This window comes from Anguilla rostrata, chromosome 13 (assembly GCF_018555375.3).
Source record: "Anguilla rostrata isolate EN2019 chromosome 13, ASM1855537v3, whole genome shotgun sequence".
Classification (NCBI taxonomy): Eukaryota; Metazoa; Chordata; class Actinopteri; order Anguilliformes; family Anguillidae; genus Anguilla; species Anguilla rostrata.
The window spans coordinates 29,899,152-29,925,974 of record NC_057945.1 but is presented as its reverse complement, the minus strand read 5'-3'; the positions used below and the strand labels follow the sequence as shown (position 1 = coordinate 29,925,974).

The window sequence follows — 26,823 nt, the reverse complement described above, 5'->3', positions numbered from 1 at the left end:
ATGCACAGCAGCAAACAGAATGCAAGCCAGAATACACAACAGCAAACAGAACGCACTCTAGGGACCTTAAAACTGAAGTCAGGATACAGTAGAGTTCGGTTACGCTCAAAGAACAACATGAGCAACGGGTGCTCCGCAGACCCGACGTAATGCCAACACTTAGTGCGCGTAGTCAAGTAAAAGTAACAGTGCTGACGCAGCAATCGAAAGGGATAATGCAGGAAGTGTTCCTAATCCCAGGAGAGTGAAGGGCCTGTACTTGCACTTGATGTAAATTACTGTAAAGACCAGCAGCAAAGTCCTCGCCGCACACGGACTACTGAGCTAGCCAGGGCATTAAGCAAAACAAATTTCTCATTATTTTCCAGGGGACCTGCCTCGCATTTCAATGACTTAAAAACGGGAATGGAACCCGGGGAGCTTTGCCGAATGGCATCACACACAGTAGCGTGGGCAAAGGCCGCTTCACGTGAACAGAGGGATGATGCGGGGATCGAGCAAACAGAGCCGGGGGAAGGTGTGAAATGAAGAAGGGTGTGAGACAGGGGTGAGAGGGGTCAAATCACCGGCACGGAACAGTAGGTAACAACAGACTAATTAAACCATGCTTCACCGTGCTTTTTGGGCCATGGCGACGCTACAGAGGCAAACGCAGGGGCCCGGCGGGGCCTGGCAGGGCCGGGCGGGGCCAGTACCCGCTCCCAGAGTCTAATTGCTAAGGAAGAGTGAGTAATGGGAGGATCGGCCACCTGTCACTGAGCCGGCTGGCCCTGGAGGATTGATGCTGACTGACTGGCGGACAGGGATAATGCGCTCAGAGGAAGTACGCCCCAGTCGCCTCGCAGCCAGCGCCCCGCGAGGGGAGCAGAACATCGGGAGGGGGTCCAGACGCAAGGTGAGCACGACTGGATGTGCGCACACCCATCTCGTTTCGCCAAACCCCCTTCCCCTCCTCCCTGTGGAAAACCTCGTCATTTCATTGTACATAGTGGGGACTGCCAATGAAAGAGTGTGTTTTACGTTTAAGCTCCATTTAACATTGCTTATTATCTCGACAAAACACAAATGCACTGCCACTAAATACACACAGATGCCGCTAATTACAATAGGTCTGCTTGTTCAGAAATTAAAATATAAATAAGGGAATGGTTGTTCAGACAAATATATGCTAATACATGGGCATACTCTCAAGATGGCTTCTTCGCAGTGTATGAATAACTATCTATAAAGGGCAGGAAAATTGCCATAGCTAGTATTTTAGGTTCTCAGTATTAAATCCAAACTAGGCGTCAAAAAAACAAAGACAATGCTTATGTGCTGTAAATATGCTACTATGGAGCAAGAATTCCAGCAGAATAGGACTTTAATTACTTAAACTTTCAACTCATAAAACCTTCCTTTCTGCAAATGTTTTGCTGTATTTTTATGTAATAACTTTTTTAAACATAACTTTCGTGCACTGAAATACAATCATTATTTAAATCACCCCTTGATAAACAGTACATAAATCAGCGAGTTTGCGAAGATCTTTTAAATTGGCTCCAGGAAGGGTACAACCGTCCTCCTGGTGGTTGCAACCTTATCAAATTAATAAAGCTGTCTGCGAGAGTGACTGTGGAGAAGATGACACGTCATGCATCAGCTATCCCTAGATCTCTTCAAAGAAACCAGCAGAGGCCTCTCTGATCACCCCACCCTCCCCCAGGGACACCTGCAGTCTGAGGAGCCGGATCGCATGGAGCGAGTCAAACAGCATCGGGATAAATATCACGGGGCCTTCGGAGTACGACACACTTCCTGCCGCGACGCGAGGCCTGGACGTACGACGGCCAGGGCCCAGAGCTCACGCAGGGTGGAGGTGCTCAGTTCCATTAAGCTGACCTCCTTGCCCAGCGTTGCCTTGTTGAGCTTCCTCATTGACCTGCATCAGCCGAAACAGACAGGGCAGCTGCCCTCCCTCACCTGCAGAAAGGGACGGAACCAGCGAACACGGCCCGGCTATCTGGAAGCCTCTGAAAGCACAGGCAGCCATCGCTTCGCTACGTTCATTCGTCCTGAAGTAGCACACTGTGGCTAAGGGTGCGTGGCTCGTCTCTCTCTCCACTGGAGAGCACGCTGCACATCGAAAAGGGGCTGGAGTGAACACCAGCGTCCACAACACGCCCCACTGCGCAGTCTGGTATTGGCATTCAAGGCCTTTGATTGCACTGCCTTGCGCTCAGTTTGTGTGTGTATTCTAAGGCTGTGCATATTTTCTGTTGCACAGCAGACACCAGCACAAACTAGACCACAATCTGAATGAATCTTTTCATCATTTATTCTAGCCTGCATTCTCAACAGGGAATTCACTTGATTTCCTTCTAGCCAACATCAGAGCGGACCAGACCCAGTAGGCCTAATGTTTTATTATGGGACAGTAATCAGAGGAACAAACATTTAATCTATTGGAGTCACAGAAACACATCATTTAGACTTGACGGAGGGGGAATCTAAAATTCTTGCACAAGGCATGACTAATATCATGCCTTAACTGAATGTAGTCTCGTTATACACTGTTGTTTCCTCTTACTGAATTATTAATTTCCTAATGCAAATGTTATTTCGTTTTCCTTTTTTTGCAGTGGCAGTGTTAAGCTCTGTAAAACATGAATTATTAAGATTTTATCCCTTCCCTCTGTTAGAACTGTGCAACAGATAGCCTACAAACTGAATTAAGTCAACTTCCACAATGTGTCAATGTGGAAAACATTAGTTCTGATAAAATACTTTGCAACACGTGATTGTAATGTGAATAAGCTGTGCTTTATGCCCGTGTTTAAACCAGTAGTTCTTATGAGCAAATGCAACTGGAGGACTGCAAGCTTCGCTTCCCTGCGACCCCACACCCCCCAGCTCCCAGCAATAATCCCCGAGCTGTGGGGTTAAACCCAACTGAGATTTCCCCTTGTTTCCCATATAAGCTTCCTGTTATCGCTGGAGAGCAGGTTCCACGTTACATAACTGCAATCGCCAAAGCACCCTTGCTCCATGATGTCACATATATCTGACGGATTGTAAACTCGCAATGCCAGCCTCAGATTAGAGGTTTCAAGGACTAATTGTACTTGGCACAACAACTGTGAGCTCCAGTATATTATTCTAATGCCACAGTTGAAATAAACATTGGACCGCGGTAGCCCCGCCCCTTCCCCCACACCACTACAGGATGAGGGAAAAAAATGACCTTCAGCAGCAAATATTTTTTTAGGACATCTGGGGCAACTGTTTAAACAACCATCACCTGACAAAGATTCTTACAGTAAACAGAAGCCTGTAATGGGCAAGTGCACAGCACTGGTTTAAACACTTCACACTTTCCACCCCCCACTCCCTTACCATCAAGTAAAAGGGCACCTAGAATTACATTCTGAAAAACTCAAACTCCAGGTTTCTGGTTGATTGATTAACATTAGATAAGTGAGTTAAAAGAAATATTTTACTGCATATAATTTTCCAATAAACATTTGCTTCTCAAAATGAGAGAAAATTTAAAGGTCCAACCAAATCTGTAGCTTACAAATTAGTACCAGGAAGTAACAAAAGCTTTGTAAAGAATGAGGGGTGACGTGTCCCTCGCTCTTCAACAAAACGCCTTTGAAACCTGCTTCAACCCCAACCTGTCTGGACGGTGACCTGGAAAATCCAGGGTAAATTGCAATTAGTTCAAGCTCCTTGATTCCGCTGACTTACATTGACTGATTTGACACTTCATGAAATAGGTTCTTTGACCCTCGAAGGGGGAGAATGTGACCTACAAATATTGATAACAATATCTGAACCGCTCTTTTGTTTCCCGGTGAGTAGACTTGCTGTGTTAGACTGGGAATGAAAGGGAGGTCAGACGTTCAAGGCTAATGCACTCTTTCAGCTGATACGGTGTGAAGTTCGGTGATTTGGCCAATAGGGTCTCCTTCCTCTCTATTAAGTGGAGGGCTTGCCCCATTCACACATACGGTGCCTCGCGAACATACCTTCCGATATGAGACACGAGGTCTTGAAAGCTGGCTGACAGGACACTTCTTTTGAATCGCTGAGGTAATGCAAGCTCACTCTATCTAGCAATGCAATTTCACATCACTGCACAGCCTCTGTGAGCAAGACACCGATATGAGATGAAGCTTCACTTCTCTCAAAATCCCCCTGTAGTGATGAGGCCTAGACTCCATTCCACCCACTCACTGTCTGCAGCAATGCTGTGCTAGTACCTGGCAAATGAAAGCGAGAACGCTAAAGGGAATACTGAATATCTATAATATATATATATATTTTTTTTTAAAACCTCATTACTGTCAACATTTCATTAAAGAAAACATTCTATTCCTTTCACTGCTTCAAATTTAAATAGTACTCAAGCAATTACCTTCGGGATATCTGGATATATACTTGCCAGGAGCTCAAAAAGTTCTCATTTGTAATGTGCAATGCTTCTCCAGGGATGGGGAATCCTCTGAATACAGGCTACTTTCCATTATGTCCTTGTTTCCATGTGACAGACAGAACACTCATCTCCATAAAACATTAAACAATAGAACGGCAGAGAGCAAAACTCCAAAATGCCAGTTCCAATAAAGGTTTTATAAGATGAAAGCAAAAGTGTCGCAGCCAAATCAATTTCTACCCATTTACACCAGTTTACACCAATTTCATCGATCAAGGAAGTGAATCTGGTTTTAGATTCAGGGAAGTCATGTGACAACAGTCAGGGAGACGGTGGATTTTAATTGAGCATATAGATGTAAGCATTTTGTGCTATATGCATTTGTGGTGAGAATGCTACTTCCGAAGCTAAGACGTGTGTTAGCATTCTTCTACACTGAATTCCTTCAGCGTGTAAGTGGCTTTATTGAGTGTATATATGTACTGTATATACATACATACACACACAATAAAGACCAATGCCACTTCCACTGCATACATATTCATTTTCATGCTTATTTCATTGGGAGGGAAGAGAATAGTGTTTTTTCACTTTTGTGAACTGGTGAAAACATAATGAGTGGCAAAGAACAGTAGTTTTCATACAGAATGCTTGTTGGTCTATGCTTTCTGAATAAAACTTCAAAGGGGAAATCGCAGGCTTTCTCTGGGTTCAAAATTGAAGTTATGCTACAGACATAAATTAAACAGTTATTGCTAACACAAAATAGATTCTGGAGAAATCAATATTTTCCCTTCTCTGGCTCGCCTTGCCCGTCAATCATTTGTGGCCCTGCAAATAAACACAAGACTCATTTGTAAATGGCCTTTTCCTATTCTGGCTGACATGTTTTAAATGTGCAATGTCAGAATATCTGACAGCTGGCATACTGAATTGAGAGACTGAACCATAGTTCCTGGCATTGGTTTAGTCTGTAAACAAAGGCTGTTCCTGCTACCCCCAGGAGCTAAATTATTATTAAAGTAGATGGGAAATTCTCCTGAGTTCAGCCCAGTTGATTTTCTGACGGTATAGATTTGCTTGTGTCCGCCAAACACTTCAATATGAGCAATTTCTGAAAATCACAACAAAGACAAATCACTGCTTCCGATGAGGAAAATACTATAACACAATTATGCACACAACCATACATAAATGTACTGATTGATTTACTTTGACAATTCATCCAGAGTTCTTAAGATATATATGAAAAAAGTATGTGAATTCTGGACTGCAGAAATGAAACCCCATTATTTAATGCAGTATTTGAAAAGGCAATACAGTAAGACACACGGGGCACATTCACTGCTCTGTTGGAGGCCAATAGGCCACGGGAGGCTACCTCGGTCCAGCAGCCTCAGCGGCTAAGAATATCGGTCTCAGACACAAATTACCAGCTCTGACACATTCTCTCATGAAGTGTTACACATTGCATGTGGAATTGTACATTTGCAGTTGTACATTAAAAGACTATTTCAAAATACTCCGGAAAACAGCCAGCAAACTTCACTACGAACCCGGAAAGAAGTCTGGACAATGTGCTGCAGTACCATAGTGCATCAGTTTTACTTGACTAGAGCAGCAATGCAGGAGGATATAGAGTCAATTTTTAAAAAATTATCTCGCACGTCTCTGACTGGAACGTGAGGTGTAATCTTAACAGCTTACTCAGTGCCGAAGGCTTCCTTCTCCACACGTGTGCAGCGTATCATGGCAATCGTGGCCCTTATGGGAGAGGTTATTTATAGAAAGCAGCGGTAATTTCAGTGGCTTTTAATTATTAATGACAGCGACTCCTCGCCAAGTAATAAGCTCAATTTGGGGGAGCGACACGCGGCACTGCGGCGCGTCGGAGAGGCGGCGGGGCGTTGGCGGAGCGGCAGCTGCCGCCGCGCGGGGGGGAGAGAGGGCACCGGGGAGGGAGGGGCGCCGCACATCTGGTCCAGATGCGGGACAGTGACGGGCGCTCTGATTACGGGCGTTGGCGTCGGAGGGAAAAGCGGGGAGGGGACCGCACCTCTCGTTCGGCAACAGATGGGCCCTCCGGCGCAAAGCGGCCCCGGAACCCCTGTTCGGCACGGGCCCCTGTGTTCCGGTCCCCGAGCTGGAACAGGGGAAAACATGCGTGCCACAGAGAGGTCTCTCCCCGGTTCCTGTTCCATCTGTTCCGCAGACGCAATAGGAGAACATCAGAATTACGTGCTCCATCTCTGAGCTGAGTGTACGCTTGAAGTATGCAATGGCATATCTCCCTCCCCATCACACACAATGGAAATACCCTGGGTTGAGCTTAAAACCAAAGAGCCAAACATGAGCCACAGGGGCTGCATTAGTACGGTAGGTCTGCAGCCCTGCAGAAATGTCCTCAACTGCAGCCCCTGCTACGCAGTTCTGTAAATCCACGCGAGCAGTCGTCACAATGTCACACTCAACTTTGACTTGCCCTCTCCTCAAGAGCGTCATGTCAGCACAGCGCATTCTATATTTACTCCAGGGAAAGGTGCTCTGAATGAAGGGGGAAGAAAACCAATACGACCTGCGTTGGGTGACGGGTGTAGCAGCGGTGTCCATTACATCCCGCATCCCCGTAACTGCAGGGAAAGGACTGCCTCTCAGATAAACGGGGAACGCCTGAGGTGGGTCTGGAGGGCCCACCTGGAATAGGTGGAGGGACCTGATGTGCCCTGTTCAAAAATTCCTGAGGAGGGGATGCACGGTGCAGCACAGCCCTCAAGGAAATTTAATAAACTGTAAAATATAAACAGAAAATATGCGCACTTATTGGAAAATATAAGAATAAATATATTTCACAGCAACATAAAATATTTAAACATCTGAAAGTGATTTCTTCCGTATATTTTTACATATATTGTATTTTCTGCACTTGGGAATTGATTCCATTAATATATTTTGCAGGAAGTTCCATAAAGTAGGGGCACACTCTCACAAAAGGCTACAGTTCAGTGTCCTTTATCAGATGGAATTCATCTGTGCTGTCTCCAAGGGTGGCACTGTTCTACGAGACCAGCTGGTCAGGCGGAAAAGTGGGCCGCAGTTCAAATCATATCAAGAGTGTGGCTGTGAAAGGGTTTAAACGCAGTGCTAGCTACCAGATACCACAGAGCAGGTGAAGACAGGATGGACTTATTTACTGCCATATGGAGTTTGGATGAGCCTGAATGACACAGATACAGTAATGACATATGGTGTGCACGGAAATTTATATGTCCCGATTTTCAAATATAATTGGAATATGACTTTATAATACATATAATTCAAAAAAGATCAGAAGTTTCTAGCGAGTTCCAAACACAAGATGTCACAAACTGTCTCCTACAGCTTGTAAAAAAAACTGTAAATTATTGAATTTCACCTACAGTAGCAGCCATTCTCGATTTCTTTCGGCGCAGATCTCATTCCAGTTCTCAGATCAGTGCACCTTTTTTTTTTTCCTTTGCAAAAACTAAAAATATCACTTAAAGAACATTGGCTCAGCTCAATCAGTGCCAAATTATGCTGTCCGATACCTATGAAATTGCTTCTGCTGCGTTAGCAAAATATCAATTTATGTTGTGGTTTGTACACTAATCCTTAACATTTCAGAATTTTTTACAGCTTTGCGTATTAAATTCAGACTGTACTGGTGGGAGGCGCACAGTTCAACATTCAGTATACAAATAATGAAAAGTGCTCTATCTCAAACCATTTTCTCCTGTTGGAAGTCAATACCAGAAATGTCCCTCAGCAGGGAAAACAACAGATTGTGATTGCTGGAGGGATTCATTAGGCTGCGATGCGATGAACAACTTGGTTTTTTGGTGTAATATACAAGGTCTCAGCCAAATGGCATTCACATCGAGGATTTGTCAATCAATATCTCAGCAGTAAAATACTTTCATGAAAGCAATGGCGATTTATGAATGAATAAAAATGTAGGTTATGATGCAACACATACTGTATATTGTGAAATATTTGCAAAACATGACTCAGTTTAAGACAACCACATCGCAAAAGGACAGTAAGAAATCAAATAAATGTAATACACGTGAGAAAGTCACATAGAGCAAAATACTACATAACAAACAAGAGAAGCCTAAAACCTGTTTTAGGTTTAGCAAGTTGTAAAACCATGTTTCTAAAAAGGCACGCATTACCAACAAATCTCCAGCAAACAGCTACAATTTACTGTAGCTACAAGAGTTTTTTTGCCCTCACAACAAGGAACTTGTTATTCTGTTGACTCAATCCACAGCACATATCTTTGGAAACCGAGGACAAGTATAACTATATCTTGATCAAAGTTGTAATACTGCTAGCAATACAGTCCCCCCCCCCCACCATTTGCTTCCCAATATGTATTCATCACCAGTTCTCAGTCCTGGAGGGTGAAGACTAGCACTTTCCTCCTCCTAGATTGCTACTGCAGCCAGCCACTGCTTTTATTCACCTGGTTTTTGAGAGTAGTAGTTACTAGGCAAAGTTACATACTTGGTGGGGAGTGCTATTTTTGTTGTTACAGGTGTGATTCACACAGGTGTCGCACTATCAGTAGTAGCAAATACATCCCCAAGGGGGATTCATCATTGGACAACAAATGATCCAGCGAGATTTGAATCCACCCTGGAGTGGTCAGCCCTGCACCGTAACTTTGGTGTCTTTATTCGGCGTGCCACAGGGACACCCCTCTCGGTAAGTTCTAAAGTCCATCCTGATTGATGATCCGGATATAAAATGGCATTCCACTGCTTTAAAAGCTGTCTCCTGTAAAGTAGCCGAGTGCAGAACCAAAACAGATCCATACTGTTGAAAGCAGCAGGAGCACGCATGCATCAAAGAAAATAATAACATGCTGGACAGTGTTGATGTAAGGTGCCTAGCACAGCACACTCTCAGAGGTAATGGAACTGAAAACTAGAAATTATATTTCTATAGCGTAAACAGCAGGGATAATAGCTGCTGCACATTCTGCTATTTTGTCAAAAGGCAGAGAATACAATCTCTACGTCCTAAATTTCAGAGTGAGCACAGCCACAGTCTTTCTAAAATCCACCAATGGAAAATGCAAGGGAGGATCACATTCAAATATGTGTGGTTTCACCCACACAGCCATCTCGTAGCACAGCTGTTCAAACAACATTTTTCGACATGATTCCCCCTTCAGTACACTGTGCTAATTCCAGCAATGAAAGGGCTGATGCTCTTCAGAGTACCACTGTTGTATTTCAGTTCCCCAACACATCTCAGCTCCACTAACTGCCCCAGTCCCAAAGCCTCAGACAGACACAATCAGCTGAAATATATAAAGCATCTAAAAACTCATTTGTATTCCCTAGCACTTGCCTGATTGGTGTTTTTATGTTTTTTTTTTAATGCAGATTATGTTGTGTATTGTTTTTTCCCTATGCTCTGTCATATTTTTTATTTTTATTTCACGAGGAAAAAAAAATACACCAACATACTGATGAATGTGACGGCAAAATCACACTGGGAGAGCACAATGGGTTGAATGGTAGTAACAGAATTGAGCGTAATAATATTTCTGGCACTTCGCTCTCTGTGTGATTACTCCACACGTTCCTTTATCCCTGCTTCACCTTTTCTTGACACAATTTCTCTGACTCCTCAGACAAATTAATGTTCTCATTCTCGAGACCTACAATTACATTCATGCATTACCGGTTATTGTAGTCTCGACTGTATCAAACGCTGACGCACGAACCCAATTTCCTCCCATGCAAAATGCTCATCATCGAAAACCGTCCTTCGCGTTTTTACCCAACAATTTGGGGTCAACTATGTGGATCTGACAAGACTGCAATTTCCTGCCCGATATCACCTGCAGCACATTTGAGCTGCTAGTGTTTAGATCCACCTTTTGTCACAGGTCTGCTCTTCCTCCTGACGGGCTGGTTGTGGGATATCTTCACTGCCAGGCTCCGTCAGACAGCACGAAGCCTGGGAGGTCTTTAAGCAGCTGTGTCCTCGCTCTCAGCCACACAGACGATGAAGGCCCCTGCTTCAGAGTCTCTCCCCTGGCTTCTCCGGCAGCGCCTCTCCCTCCTCCACAGCGGCTGTCCCTATAGCTCACATCAGCTTCAGCCCCAATATGCCCCAGCAGCCTGCAGCTCGCGGAAGGCACATATACCTGCCATCGCCACAGATTCCAAATATCTTAAAAAACACACACACACACACGCCCATGTATGCGTGCACATACACGTGCGCACACACACACACACACACACACACACACACACACACACACACGCACATGCCCATGTATGTGTGCGTATGCACACACGCGCGCACGCACGCACACACACACACACACAAACTTGCACATCTATTTTTTTAAAAGAACAATCCAGGCCGCCCACTGTTTTTGGAGTTGCCGATGATTTGTGTCACTTGATGCTCCTGCTGACTTATTTTTATGAGCTGAAAACATCTAGGGAACTTCTGTGGGAGTAGCAATCAAAATGCATGAGCTGAGAAATGCATGTGGGCATTAAGGGCAGACTTATCCTGTCCTCTGGGCATGTTAGTGGGTACACAGAGTAAAGGGGTTGTCAACCCTTCTTCCAAAATCCACGTTGAATAAAATATCAAACTTCAATTAATTAATGTTAATATGCAAGTCACTTGGTAGCCTTTAATATTTAAACACACTGTACCCTTTGATACATAAAGTATTGTTTCATGTATGGATTACGTGGAAATTAGAAGCATTAATATAGATTTTTACAGTTACTGCCATTAACACTGTATATGAGCGCTCTTGGCTCTTTGAACAGAAAGTGCCATTTACGTGTACTCCTTTACATATTTATTGGCACCTCGTCTTAAAAGTCAGGCAGTCATCCTCAACTAAATGAACTATACAGCAAACTGAAGATTAGAAATGAGCAGTAAATGCTTAGTTTCTCAAAACACATTGTTTATCAGAGTTCTAAGGACCACATAAACATTTCCAGCATTAAAGCCAGCTTTGCAACATTAAAGGCCAAGGCAATTCTTGGAATCTCTGGTGGAGTATGACTATGCATTGTGGTTCTAAGCAGTAAAATATGTCTGCTTAGAACCGCAATGCATACATCTAGTCATACTTCACATGAAATGGCAAGAAATAAGGCCAATTTTACAAAATAGTGAATACAGTTCATACCTGTAAGGGTGCATTTTTGTGGTTATAATGTGTGACTCTAATCAAGATGGCGCACATTCCCGTTAGATTTTTATAAACTTAAAAGGCAGCATTAAATACACTGTCACCGATGGACTGACTCCTCCTATCACATAATATAACATAATATAACCATAACATAACTTAAGACGAGAACAGGCCATTCAGCCCAACACTGCTCGTCTATTCCTATCACTAAACTGAACTTAATAATAATAACTTAACATACATGTGCATGTATTGGGCCATTTCACTGAACATATGTGCATTTGCTTGTATCTACATCTGTACAGCTATCTAAATTCTGCGAGTATGGGCATGTCTGCCGGATGATGCAAAATGAATCTCCACAAAGACATAGAAATGTCAAACTGCAGCGTCCTGAAACCAAAATAATGAAAACAGCACGCTTTGCATTTTCAGTCATACATCTGTAATTCCATCAGCTTTTATCAAAGGAACACCAAGATACTGAAAACAACTGAACTGAAATAAATTGCCATTGTTACATTGTGTCATTTTTCCAAGAGCCTCCAAAAGAATCCTATCAGAAAAGGTATATTTAAAAGCACTACCAATCAGAATGCTTTCAATCACACGTGCAAATCAGGCTCTAGAGAATTCATGCTCTTAAATAAAGTCAGCTCAGTTTCACATTGAATTAGTATATTATATTTATAATAAAATCCATGCACTCAACAAAGATCTGTATTCATTTAAATGAAGTAAACTTAGGCTGAGTTGTTTGTTACAATGTTACTAAGCATCTCATGTTTTCTTTACCATAGAGAAATAGGTACTAGCAGCAGGAGGGAGTGAAATTATAAACCTGGAAACCTTGGGTGGACCTGTCAATCTTGCTGATCTGAATGAACTGGTATTAAAAAACACCTGTACACAGCAGTATGCCACGACTGATTCAGACTCGAGGCCCAACAATTAATCCAACAAAGAGTAAATTGAATGCAAAAAAGAATCAATTTGAATTTTGACAATGATTAATCGTATAATATTATAAAGGGACTGCGTATAAAAGACTGAATGCTTTATAGATTATTAGAATACTTGAAAAATAATTGATAGAAAAAAATCAAGGACAAAATACTGTTACTGTTGACTACAAATCGGCAGGCATTTAAAATGTGCCATTTCAGTCCGATTTCCTAAAGAGCCATGGTGCAGTCACAGCTCTGCTGAAGGCTGCCAACACTTCATTGGCAAGTGATAGCCGACACCTCCAGGGGCAGTTCTTAGCCTATTATCATTATTGTTTCACATCTGTGTGCTTCCAGTACATATTAATATCTTATATTTCACACTGATAAACCGGCCCAGATTCTGCGTTTGCCCTCTCACTGGGCTCTTTACTGCCCTCACAGTAATGCTCAAGTCAAGAACACCTCAAATCCAGCACCTTCATACTGAATGAAAAATAAGAAGGACAGTTTTCATCATAACAAGGTATGGAAAATATATCTGAGAATGGCCTGGATCCCAAGTTATAACTTCAGTACATGCAGAGCTTCAGAGTAAACCTCTCAAATACAGAAAAATTACAACAGATTTTATGCCCCACATGCAGGCATACTAAGAATTTCTAATCAGCTCATTTGTATATGTAGTGCCACGATAAGTAACAAAAATGAAAAATATATATACAGTGAATTAGCACATTATAAAACATATTGAACTATTCCTGCTGTACTCTCGATGTACTTGCATGATTCCCGATCAACTGTATACACAGAACCCTGGTCCATTAACCAGCCCCAGAGCTTGCCTGAAGACAGCTAACAGGCAATCTTTCCAAGTTAGCAGTATATTCCGGAGAAACCCCTTAACCAGGTCAATCCATAAACGTTTTTCAATCACAGGTCACAACACATCTTGTTGGTACTTTCAAACTGCCTTGAGCTACTAGCAGGCACTTCAGACACAATATATAACATTCGATTCTGCATTGTATCATGCTGTACATTTAAGGAAGCTTTACTCAGGAGTACTACTATCACTGAAAAGATGCAGTCAATTAGCACTTCTTTGGAGTTTCAAACACCTTAAGTCTAAGTCTTTCATGTCCTCAGATCCATTTTGTTAATGATCATAATGTGCCTGTGTAACACAAATCCCTGAACTGCACTTGCTCTCATTGTCAACATAGGACAATTGCTCTGGGATGGACTAAATACACTCAGACCTGCTCTGAATTTCTCATTCATAATGACGCAAAAGCAACATTTTGGGATAATAAATAAATCAGGCAGATAAGGTGACTTACAATGCTATTTCTTTCACGTGTTCACAACACAATCATTGGGCAAACTTTCCTGAGCGCGCAGACTACTTTGACTATTCTTAGCCGGCACTCCTGGAGGACGCCTCATATGAATCGCAGCAGGGCTCTCTGTATCTGTGTTCTGTCAGGAAGCATAGCGTTCCACTGCATTCACGCCTCCCCCAGGGCAGGAACAGTTACGGCTCATCCGCACTGCTCCGTCTGAGCCACAGGTCAGGCCGGCACACAGCCGCGGAGAATCAGCCGTGAAAAGGACCACCAACAGACACGGTCAATAAGGCTTTGTCAAACAGAATGCATTTAATTGGCTGATTGAGGTTGTGTCTCCATTGAGACCGCACAGCTTCGCCATTCAGAGCGCACAACTGACCACAGGAAATGCTCTGACATTAAAGAGATCGATATAATTAGTATTATTTTTCTTACGTACCTGACACCTCGTGAGCTTTCACATTCAGACCTGCGGAAGGAAAAGAGGGAGAGAAAAAATTAAGTCAACTAAGAAATAACGAATGTATTGAGACCGGTCAAAATCACCTGACCTACTTTACAAAAGCAGTGACCTTACCTATTAATTTGCAATGCCGATGCCAGCCATTTTATAAGTATAATTATGTGAATTAAGCTACATTTAAGGTAATAGGGAAATAACAATTTAAAAATTATGATTGATATTCCTTGGATACTACATTTACTTCAGTCACAGTACCAGTTGTATGCTTTCATTTATCATCACTTGGCATCTGCGGAAAGACAGGTAGTCAGTCTCTAATTACATTTGGTCACATGATGCAATAGACAAAGCACACTGGGAACATCACTTATGTACCTTTGTGGTCAAACATAAATTCGATTTTGTGAGAGAAAAATTAAGGCAAAATACATTGGGAATCATATGGCAATAACCTACTAAACTGAAAACACGATTTTATGTTATTTGCTTTTCAGACATGAACCAGCATCGGCTCCGCAAAAGCCCAAGCTTCCATCAGGTGGAATTCCCCATGGTTTATCCGCCGTATGGAAAGGCACTGGTGAGGGCCACAGCCCGAGCAGAACGTGATGGAGGACTGTAATATCCAACACCAGAGCCAGCGTACCTCAGGCGGCTCTTCAGACCAATGCTGTTACATTATTCACGAAGCCCACCTTTGAGAGACAGCCTTGTCAAAGGCACTTACGTTTACCGTGAACAAAGACCAAGGCCATTCAGACATACTGCTGCCAACTTTCCAAAATGTGCTCATCACGCATAACAAGGTGCCACACATTGCCACGGACAACGCAGCAACACAGTCAGAGTGACTCAGTGTGCCAGGTTGCCTCGTTTATCTGCAAGGTGCATCACATTAGGCACTATTACACATCCAAGTCCAAAGTCTCCTGATGGGCAGAATGGAATAGAACACAATCTCCAGTATTGCTGCAAATATATCTTTGGGACCTGCAAGTGAAATGGTTGATATTCCACCTCTCAAGCACTGTGTGCAATAATTAAGGAAAAGCAGAGTGTTTCTTGGGTTGGAACAAATCAACTTTTCTCAAAGCAGCCGTCATGGGAAATTGCAGGCTGATCTAACCAAATTAAGCCAGTCCATTTTCAAAAATAGAAACTTTTAGAAAATGCAAAATCTCTTATGGGCTTAATAACAGATGAAGCATAGCTTTGGCTAGCCACAAGCCCTCTGGAATGTCATCCAAATGCATTTTCTGGATATTTTGAGACTCGAGCAGTTGCACGCAGACACGCACGTACACGCACACACACACACACACACACACCTTCGCTCTCAGAAGTGAATCTCTTCTGAATTTAATCTAATATGTTCCTTCAGTTGGAGCACTTCCATTTGAAAGACCACATCTAGCCAACCTTTACAAGAATGACAGCACCCTCCACATCTCACAGCTTCCCTCTCTCGTTTACAGGCATCAGCTTAATAGGTCTCCTGTCCCTCTCTCCCTATGCTCTCAGTTGGTGGGAAGCTAGTTATAAAATAAGGGGGTTCGATATAATTCCACAGAACTTCTAGGCCAGGTATCTGAGTCATTTCTCAGGGATTAACAGTCGTTGGACACCTTGCTGCCCTATGCGATGAGACAAGTGGGCTCACATTAGACTACACTCTGAGTGCTTTGCAACGATCAGTAAATTAACCACGTAACTTTATGAAAGTCCATGAAATCAATGGACTGAGATTCTTAAAGGATAAAGGAAGTAAGGAAGAGAAGGGCTTAAAATTCAAATTGTGGTTATATTCCCCAGAAGTGACAACTGATTGTCTTCTTAGTATTTTTAAGAATTATAACCATTAAATTGTAATAAACACTATCAGACTCTCGTGACCTGTTCAGCAGATAAGGCCAGGGTAGGCATGTATCCTCCGCTCATTAATATTCATATTGGTCAGACACCTTATATGAAAACCATTCCTCCTTGCTAGGATAGAGCAGGTTGTCCAGTGCAGTAACATTAGACAACCCGGCAACACAAAAGAAAGCACCATAAGCATTTCCATCGTGTAGTTAAACCTGCAGATCACTCAATGTGCAACAACCAGGGTTCCCACTCATTTTAGGAAATCAATTTCCAAGACTTTTCAAGGACAATTTCCATGACTTAGACTTACAGACATGAAACATGGACAATGGTAGCCCAAAGCCGGTGGTGGACGGGGGGGTGGGGTGGGCAATGTGCCATTCATGTGCAATGTGCGAGTACCATAACCATTCAAAACTTTGTGTTGCCGCGTAACCTCAGCAGCTAATAAAAATGTGAAAAGCAGAGAAAAATACAGAAAAATATGTAAATATACTGTTTAATAGCTTGACTTATAGCCTAGCCTACAATTTCCCAAGACCTCACAAATATTTCCAGGACATTTCGTAAATTTTCTCATTTTCCAGGTGTTTTCCATGACTGGAAAACTAGTCGATAAATTTCCAGGTTTTCAAGGTTTTCCAGGACGAGTGGGAACCATGAATAACGTTGCCACACTGACCCTGAATAACGTTGTCAACCCTGTTATGTGACAACGTCACACGTTGTCACATAACTGTCACATACCTAACCTTGAAGGCTATTTAATTATTGCTGACTATCACTACCGCCTTCCCGACCTATTACGCATCTGTTCTGCGACCACCGGGAGTGTCACTAGCAGTAACAGCTGGGAGGGAGCTGAAGGGAGGGACCAGCGCTAGCTTTTTGGCAAAGCCACATTGTTTTTGTAGATAGTTTATGAAGCCCTTCCTCGTGGAAATGGGCACAACAAATATTAACTTTTGGGGTTATTGCAATAATGCAGTGCCCGTGGGCCTCCAGAAATTAAGCCCGTTTCTTGTGAGTCTCTTCATTTTTTGGAAAAGAAAAGAGTGTATTGTTTTTTCTACATCCAGAGAAGGCACAATGTTTAGGTATTTCCAACTTAGCTTGCCCGCACAAAAGTGGCAAGAGCATCATTTACATATTACAATTAGGAAGGATTTTAGTGACATACATTGTATCCAGTTAACCTTGCCCACGAAAAACCTGACATTTAGGGGAAAGTAAATCAAGCAAGAATCTTTTTTTGGGGGGGAGCTTTTCGACTTTATTGGACAGAACAGTGTAGAGAGACGGGAAGAACAGGGGAAGAGAGAGGGAGAGACGTGCGACAGAGGTCGTGCGAAATCGCAGCTTGTAATGAGCATGTGGACAGTGCCCTACAGGCTATGCCACGAGACACCCCAATCATTTTTAAATATTTCTGGGTCATTTGTGAATACAAAAACAACACTATAAGTTTACTAACAGTAAACTTCAAGCTGCAACCTTTCAAAAGTGCATACTGCCATTTAACCAATACCCACCAACCAACACCCTGCATGTGTGCTAGCTTTATATTTTTTATTTTTTTGCTGGTGTACGTATATCTCAAGAAAATTCTGCATGTACATTTTTCAGTTTAGGTTTCGATCATTGTCAGGTCATTGCTAGAGGGGTAATTTGTTTCATAACCACAAAAACTTTTTTAACAAAACAAACATGCTCCCAAAAAACTCTTCCAGGAAGATGTTAATGAAATGGTGATATGGTGCACTTCTTTACTGCAACAACAGGCGTGTGACGAACTGCGAGTCACATATACTGTAGTGTTTCAATAGTTAAATTTGAATTACAGGAGAAACACCTGTTATCAATCCTAAACTTCATGTTATCAAGTTTAGATTAGGATTGATAACATTAATTTTATATTGGTTCATTGCATTTCTTAAACAATCTGGGGCACGTAGACCAATTTCTATATCATACATTAAAACACAGTGTAATCTTAGCCAACTAAGTGCTTTGGGGAAAAAAAAAACTGTCACCCTGAATTTACAATTTATTTTCATGTCTTTTAATATCAATACATCCTGAATCCCTTCACAAAACACTTGTGTACACAATGCCAAAAAAACTTGAAAACATCTAAATTCTACAGTAAATTGCATCGGTCAAAACTGTCATCCATGTCTCTAAAGCAACCATAAACCTTTCAAATTCATTCAGAACATCCTCAGTGATGTACCAGTTACCCGTTTAGGGATTCAATCAGTTTTCTACTGTAAGCCAAAGGGAGGAAGCACAGTGACAGAGGTAGATAATTATCTCACAACACTATCAAACTGCCATGAAAACATGCACTATTTCACAAGGTAATTACCAAGGTGTCTAAAGAACAAACAGTAAGCAATATACTCCTTGGATAAGAAGAACAGTAGAATACATAATAGCAAGAACAGGCCACTCAGCCTGATCACTAAAACTTCACACAAGAAATTTAACACAGTATTGAATTCAACACGACCGAAAACAAATGACAAAATATTTCCTATGTTTTACATCATTTAATGAATTAGGACAATACTTTCATAAAAAAATATTCTAAAAACCTGTAACGTAGGTGCCAATCCCACTCATTCATATCCAACCCCATTGTTCTAGAAACCCAGAATTTTCCATTTCCTGTTGATTTTCTCTTCTCTCCCAGCAGCGAGAAAACAGGCACATGGACAGACACCTCCCTTACAGTCCAGCATCTGGCCAACTCTCAGAACCCCAAGAGAATGTCAAAATGAGAGGAAAAACAACCTAGAAACAATCCACACAGCTGAACACCACTCCATATGTGCCGACACTTATTATTGAAAAGCTCCTTAAATATCATGTGGGGAAAAACAGACGAAATACAATTACCCACACGCACCATGGCTTTTTTCCCAGACTTAGAGTGTAATGACTTGAAGGATTAGTCTTAATTAAACTCAGCAGAACAACTGGGGTTTCAACCAAGCAAAAAACAGCTATTTATCTTATATTAATTGACTGCTTGGTTTTGAAAAGCTTGAAGCCGTCAGCATCATCTATCACAATTTCTGCTCATTGGAATACATTTTGAACAATTTCTATATATTTACATAGACCTGCTTTAAAAATTGGAGCTTTAGTCATAATAGTATGGTGCATTGAATCCACAGTGAGACAGTGTTTCTGTGAAACTCTCAACCAGTTTGAAATGTTAAAACAATCTTGCTGTACTCCATTGGAATAACAAGGACTAAACAGAAAATGCATCCACCATCTAATTTCACAGAAATGTCAGAGCACAAGTAGATACAAACTGCAGTGAAAGGGAAGAGAAATGTAGACTTGTAATTATGAAATATAACTTTGAACAATTTGCATTGTCTTATTGTCAACACTTGCCAACACTTTCTAAGTGAAAAAAGGGCAATTCGACCTGCCTATTCCTGATGTTGCTATGACTCATCACTGCTATGTTATCCATTTTGCACTGACAGTAGACTCATTAAAAAAAATTAAAAACATGATTCAAATAAGGTGACCAATCTTGCTGTGGAGTAAATATTTTCAGACAATTGGATAATGTGCATTCATGTGTTGAACAGTGTCCTGACATTTACTCTTCATTTTTATTATCATTTTTATTCATTCATCATCTCTGTTTACATAGCAGTAAGCAATATAGCATAAGTGATCATATGAAAGGCAGAAGGGCAATTTCACATAGGCTAATACACAGCACATGTATACAACTTTCACATTATGCAAATGTATATTAGAAAACATATCACCAACATAAATTTTCCTATTTACAATGCACTCAAACCATCATACTCATATAATCTCACAAATCACAAAAACATAAAAAACATAAACAAAGCATTGTTACCATGGAGATTAAGTGTCATTAGCCTAATTTTTAACCTTAATACTTCCTATTCTGGAAAGTGTCATATGTTCCAAATATACATAAATAAAGAAATGTACAGGCCAAGATCCACCCACACACTTAGCCTATTTCAATCATCCAATAAGCATGAACAGTGCCCCAGGCTGGCATTTTAAATGCATCAACAATTACTCTTGGAAACCACATTAAATCCATCTCAAACAACACGTTGGGAATTAAGCTGAGGGAAGTCAAATGATGGACATGCTCAAAGACTCCAAAACAACAATTATTGTTATAAGTTATGATGTACTTTGTACAATACAGTAGATCCTACATAACATAGTAATAGAAGTGAGCCTAAAAAGAAGAGTGATAACGGAATTAACATCTGCCAATATTGCTATATTACAGAAATATTACACAAATGCTTCTTTAATTTCGCGCCTCAATATTGGCAAAAATTTCTGAGACAGCAGCTGAATGCCTTTTTTCTGTATAACTGATGGATGGCATATCGTGCAGGCTTTCATTAAAATGAGAGTCCTTCTGACAGCGATAATTATGAAGTGGTATTTTGTTTCTACAGGTTATGGATGGTTTCGTCACTGTTGGCTAAGAGAGGGTGGAAACCTTCAGTAGCATAATAAATATGCAACATGATATAGCAAGTCTCCCTTACTATAATAAAGAAAACTACAAAATTAATTGCATAGGAGCAGAAATATTGCATATTAGGCTAAATAAAACTTTGAAAATAATCTTTCAGAAAAATATGATGAATGAAGATTCCAAACCCCTCCTTTCCATATAACATATTTATGAGGGAATATTTTTGAGATAATTTTTTATAATTATAATAGTACAATAATAAATCTACACTTGCAATGATGAGACATGTCTGTGTCTGGAGATGCCTGCAAATTTTGCAGTTTGTATTTATTTATTTATTTTTTTTTTTTAAGATTAATGATAAACACAGTACAAACTCTGAACCTCTACACATATTGACTTGGTCAAAAATCAGACCACGGTCAGACATGTTGTGATAGTGGACTTGCTTGCACCACCAGATCAGAAGTTCGAAGGGCTCAGGATCGCTAGCAGCAAAAAAACCGACAGAAAAAACTGCAGGCCAAAATAAGATAACCGAAAGGTCTAATGTATCTTTATAAAGTATTACCTTCTTCTCAGGACAGACCCAACTCAGCCGCAACTTCAGCAACACCTCACACTCATTTTCAAGTACAGCAAGCATATCATACTCAAAACAGGCTACATGGCAACACTGGCTTACGGATGCAACGCCATTGAATCTCTTTTTGTCTTAATATTTCAACTGTCTCACCTTCACAACTCAGGGTTTGCATTCTTACCCAACATGAATTATTGAGCTGAGCCGCCATTTCTGTTCACTGTACTTTCCATGTCCCATTAAAGGTCAGATAAAGTCAAGCCATCATACTCTCCCTCTTCCTCTTCCTATTAAACCCACAATAGTTTAATCCAATAGGGTAATGAAATTAACCTTTCCACCAACTAGGCTCTACATCACAGCCCAGAAGGAGAGCCACTGTAAAGACATGGGTCTTCCTGGTCTCCTCATGGAAGGCTTAGCCTGCGATCCGAAGACCAACCCAAAGCACTGACAAACATCCCACTTCTGCACCGTTTCTGCATTATCATATCTGAGGAAGGTAGAGGGCTCGCTTGTGGTGCTCTAGCACACATTTCTGTAGTGTCCCTGGTGACAGAATCTCTTTTTCTTTGCATTTCATACCAGTGCACTGCCAGTGACCTTCTCAGTCTCAAAGAAAGTCGACTGTAATGCATTTTGCATTTCAGAGGCATGGTTTAAATTTTATTTTTTTAAACAACGCAAACATACACAGAGTGCTACCATGCTCACTGTGTAATGCATGCCACATAAGTAGCTGGCAAAAATGCACATGCATTCACTTGAGTATCAGCCTGCACAATAATTTACATCCAGCTCCTGAAATATTGTAATATAATGAATCTACTAAACTAAGGGACATGGACATGGCATGCCTTCCATCTAGAGATATGAGAAATGTCAGTTACAGTGCTGGCTAATTAGTTACTCTGCCAGCTAATTAAAACATTTCTTTTTTTTTTGTTTGTGTAGACAATTCTTGAAATAGTCCTTTGCTGCACATACTGTACGTCATATTATTCACAAAAAAACATTTAAGCAATTTTGCAATTCTACACTTGTGCCAACATAGGAGTTAACCTGCAACACTACGGGTTTGAGACGGTATTTATTAATCTTGTAGATAAACAAACAAACAAACGAACAAACGAACAAACAAACGAACGAAACCCTATTCATAAGCTATGCATTCACACAAAATACCGTGTCAACAGTGTATAGGGCGGGGCTGCAGGGTGGCTCATCTGGCTAGGGAACCTTTCTTGTTCTAGTTCATGGAAGCGCCCCACAATCAAATCCTGAACGTGAGCAGTGCTGACTGCATGGCAGTAGTGCAGCCCAGGTTACCCAGGGTTCAATCAGCAGTGATCCACATCTCACTGTAACCCTCGTAACCTCCGCAGGTTCATCAGGCACCAGTACTGCAAGTCGGCCTGTTAAAGCTCACATGAAGGGTCTTCCTGTGACTCATCTCTGTTCGAGCTCCAGTTTCCAGCTGTGGGGTGAAAAATGACGCTCAGCAGCATTTGCTTTGGAGGAGAGCACGTGTTTATCTGTGCCCTCCCAAATCAATAACGAAGGATCCACTACGAAACGTCAATTACAATTGGGTATTCAAAATTATTTTTAAAAAAGGGTTTACAATGTGGGTTTAAATGTCTGGGTTTACTTCTCTGCAGCATATCTGACAAAGCTCTGAATACATTTTGAGCAGGTGCCTATTTTACCATGTGCATTAGGCTTATTGATCAAATATTTGAACTGGGCTGGAGGCTGAGTAGCCCACAAACAAAACCGCTTCTCGCTCGCTGCATGCAGATGAGCATCGCATTGTGACGGAACACAGCAGCAGCCATTCCCTCAGTGATGATGCTGCTACGCAGTATTGCCAAAGATTTCTCAGTAGGGGTCCGCCCAGTAAGAAGTCTGTGAAGACACTCCAGTCAAATCCACCCTCTTCTTGTCATCCTGGACAGTGCTCTCAAGGGAACGTACAGAAATAGCTCTTCAGAATGACGACAACACACTGCCAGTTTCTTCGTTTTTTGCTTTTTTTTTCTTCTTTCAATTGTGCATTTTTTTTCGCGGTAGTGAGATGTCCATTTTGTAATGATGGTCGCAATAGCTGCTTAAAATCTCAGTGATAAGAAGAATGGTGCAAAACACAAAGAAGAACAACAAAACGCAGGTGTGGAATTATTTTACTGCAGATGAGTAAAAAGATAGGCTTCACCAAATGGTTTGTGGTCGAGTGAACATACTGTAGGACCCCGACTTGATTATCGCACATGCTTACTTTAAAATCACCCCAGGCATAGGCCTGTATCTCCCTTATGAGATGGAATAAAATTCTAAGCTTGCTAATGTTCCACTTATACGCGTAAATGGTACTGAACAGAATTCTCCTTTTTTAAATTAGAGATTGCATTTTGCCTTCGTGAATCAGAAAGGGATATGGGTATAAGCCACTCAGGCACTCCAGTGAAATGAAAAATTATGAATGATTCAGTGGATGACTGGCTAGGTACAGGCAGGAGTCCTAATTATTCTGGACATTTCTGCGCCCAAAAACAGCCAAGTAGCTGTCATGACGCGCCCCCATGATTCCCTCATTGAAAGCAGTGATGCTGGAGTCTGCCTGCAGTCATCAAAGATGGCAGCCCAGAACAGTCTGAAGAAGAAAACCCACAGACCCAAGGCCTGTTATCTAATGCCAATGCAGCTTTATTGATTCTTGCATAAACAAATGCATAAGCAATAAAACAAAAGCCCTATGACCATGTTTTTTATTTTTATTAAGAAAACGTACAAATGATATAATTATCTCACAGTGCTGGATTTATGCACACAAAATTTTTCACCTCTAATTTCCAGTTTAGGATCTCTGGAACAAAAAAAAAAAAGAGTTATGAATGACAATACATTTTAAGGTCTTGCGTTAACCATTTAATTGTTTACATAATATTTTGCATAATCAATATTTTAATATTTATACAGAGGTGTCGTGTTCAGAACCCTACATTATTCCAATGAACCCGGGATACCATTCCTAACCCTAATATTCTTAACTGGTGAGGAATCACATACTCAGCTGATGGCGTTGAGTGTTCAGAACCCTGGACAGTGTCCCATTTCCCCGCGCAGAGCCTGGAACAGGGACTCTCTCCAGGATGAATCAAGCCGGCGGGACTGCAGAACTCTAAAGCATCTAAACGGTGATTTAAAGAGTGCTGCAGTGCAGGTTTGGCCTTAATACCAGGTTGGGTACATTAGAGCAAATCAGCCTTTCCACAGCAGAGAGCTCCCGGCTCCCCTGACAATGAAAGCACTCCACACAATCAGCATGCATTTACACGGGACCGTTCCCACTGTCTCAAGTCAGATTTCGCAATCGTTCCAGGAAGTCATTACCACAAAACAGGGTCACTTTGAAATGTCACAATTCATTTCATTATTCTAATTACCTTCAGGCCGTCTCATTTTCCCCTTCACCTAAACCCAATATTATCATCCCTAGACAGTCCGGACTGAGGTGGCATCAGGAAACATTATGGCAGTGTAAGGCAGCCTGGAAAAATTTGTGAAGTACCGTTCCACAAGCCATATTGCAAATCTCTGTTCACCAAGGAGGACAACTGGAGCGTACTAGAGGTCACTGCTTTGTGCTGAATCATGAATAAATTCTTATGGTCGAGTACGTTGGAACAATCAATAACAGGCAACTTAGTGGAAAAAGCTTATTTCTCAATTTATCAAACTTACTCTTCCATTCAATGAAGTCTAAAAGGACATATGAAGGTTATTCAAATGGAGAAAGCTCAGATGGCAAAATTACACATTGTAATACACCAGTAAAATGTACAGTCCCATGTGAAGACCTTAGGACAATTGTGACATAAATAGGAATTGGTTCACTCTATCAAAGCAGCATAGATCCATGTGCTACTGTGTTTGCATATCAGTTAGATTACACATGTTGGAAATGTGACTTGTATGTATCCAGAGGCATGCCAGGACTGAATTCTCTGGCAGGGAGACAGAACGTCAGGGGAAAAAAAGCTATTTGATCATAGTACATGCTCACATCTGATTAAAAGCTATAAAGAAAATTGGACAGCAGCATCTGGTGGTTCAGAAACAACACTGCCTGCCACTACGGAACTGGAGAACAACAACTGTGTCTCAGAGAAAAATCTGAGCAAAAGCTACATTTTGAACTTACTAGCCAGCTACTGTATAATGATGTCTTGACACAGAGGCGTAACAATAACAGCCAGCTGTGTCCAGCCAAAGACCAACTTTGACCAGCCATAGACCATCCAGAAGTGCATCTTAAACCAGCTTAGGATCCCAGCTGGTCTCAAAATTGTCAGCAAGAAATTTGATAGGACTAGCTAAAAAGCTGCTGGAGATACATTTGGAACGTTGTAGTAGTAGGCTGGTAGTAGGAGCAGTAGTAGTAGTAGTAGTAATTTTAGAAGTAGTGGTGGTAGTAGTAGTAGTGGCAGTAGTTCTTTGAGAGACCTAGAAGAATGGCCAAAGGGTATTATAGTTGTATTCATATCTATAACTTGTAAATGGCATCTAGTATATTGTTGTTTAATAAAATTAAAAGCCATTTTCCTGCTGGAAACCCTGGTGTGGTCCATGTACGGGTTAGACTGTTATTAATTTTAAGGCTTTTCATAATCACTGTGTTCAGCCATGGGTGAGTGTGTGCGAGTGGGCATATTGCTTACAAAGGTTGAGGGTATTGATTAAATAATGAAAAGGATTTTAAAGGGAGACACAGCAGCAGGACTGCATGAGCCTAACAAATACTGCGGGAGAGAAAACCAGGAGGAGGCGGGCAAATCACCCAAACCCAATCACCAATCACCAACGTCGGTGAGTGTGAAATGCCGTCACGAATGCACAGACACGCCAGTGATACCAGGCCATTGACGTCGGAGGCTGAGGACCACAGAGGCTGAAGGCCGTGCTCAGAAATATCAGTCCCTATGAACCAAGCCCCATCGAGGCAGATGGGCAAGTGTGAGAGGAAAAAAAAAGACAGAAGAGAGGAGCTCCGTGGGGAGGAACAGAGCTCTGGCACAACCTGGACGCTGAGGGGAGTTCGGCAGTCAGACGGCATGTGACACCGGAGCGTGTACGGGGGTCTCTGAGCGGCCGCGACACCGCCGAGCGCCCTTCCTCTAAATACCGCGGTTTAATTGCGCCGCACTGACTCATTACGGCCCGCTGGGTATGCTGTAATCTGCTTAAAGGCACGCGCGGCGGCTCGCGCCTGCCTTCTGTTCAAAGGCATTCTCTGCAGCAGGAAATCCAAAATGGCATTGGCCGACAGGAGAGAGAGAGAGAGAGAGCGCTTTCGATCCCCGCGAGCTACGAAGTGCACCGCAAACAATCCGTTAACCTCAGCGCCGCGAGGAAGAAGTCCAAAAAAAGACTGTGAAGTCTAATTGAAACCTTCAAACTTTATTAACAGACAAA

At 41.8% G+C, this 26,823-nt stretch overlaps 1 protein-coding gene across 6 annotated transcripts in view; it reads right to left on the bottom strand.

Annotated features, from left to right (window-relative positions):
• iqsec1b (IQ motif and Sec7 domain ArfGEF 1b) overlaps positions 1-26,823 on the bottom strand; it is a 178,570-nt gene that overhangs the window by 123,272 nt on the left and 28,475 nt on the right. For all 6 annotated transcript variants that reach the window (XM_064305814.1, XM_064305802.1, XM_064305803.1 and 3 more), the window contains exon 2: positions 14,366-14,395. In XM_064305814.1, the coding sequence (XP_064161884.1) occupies positions 14,366-14,395 (30 nt within the window). The remainder of the gene's footprint in view (positions 1-14,365; positions 14,396-26,823) is intronic.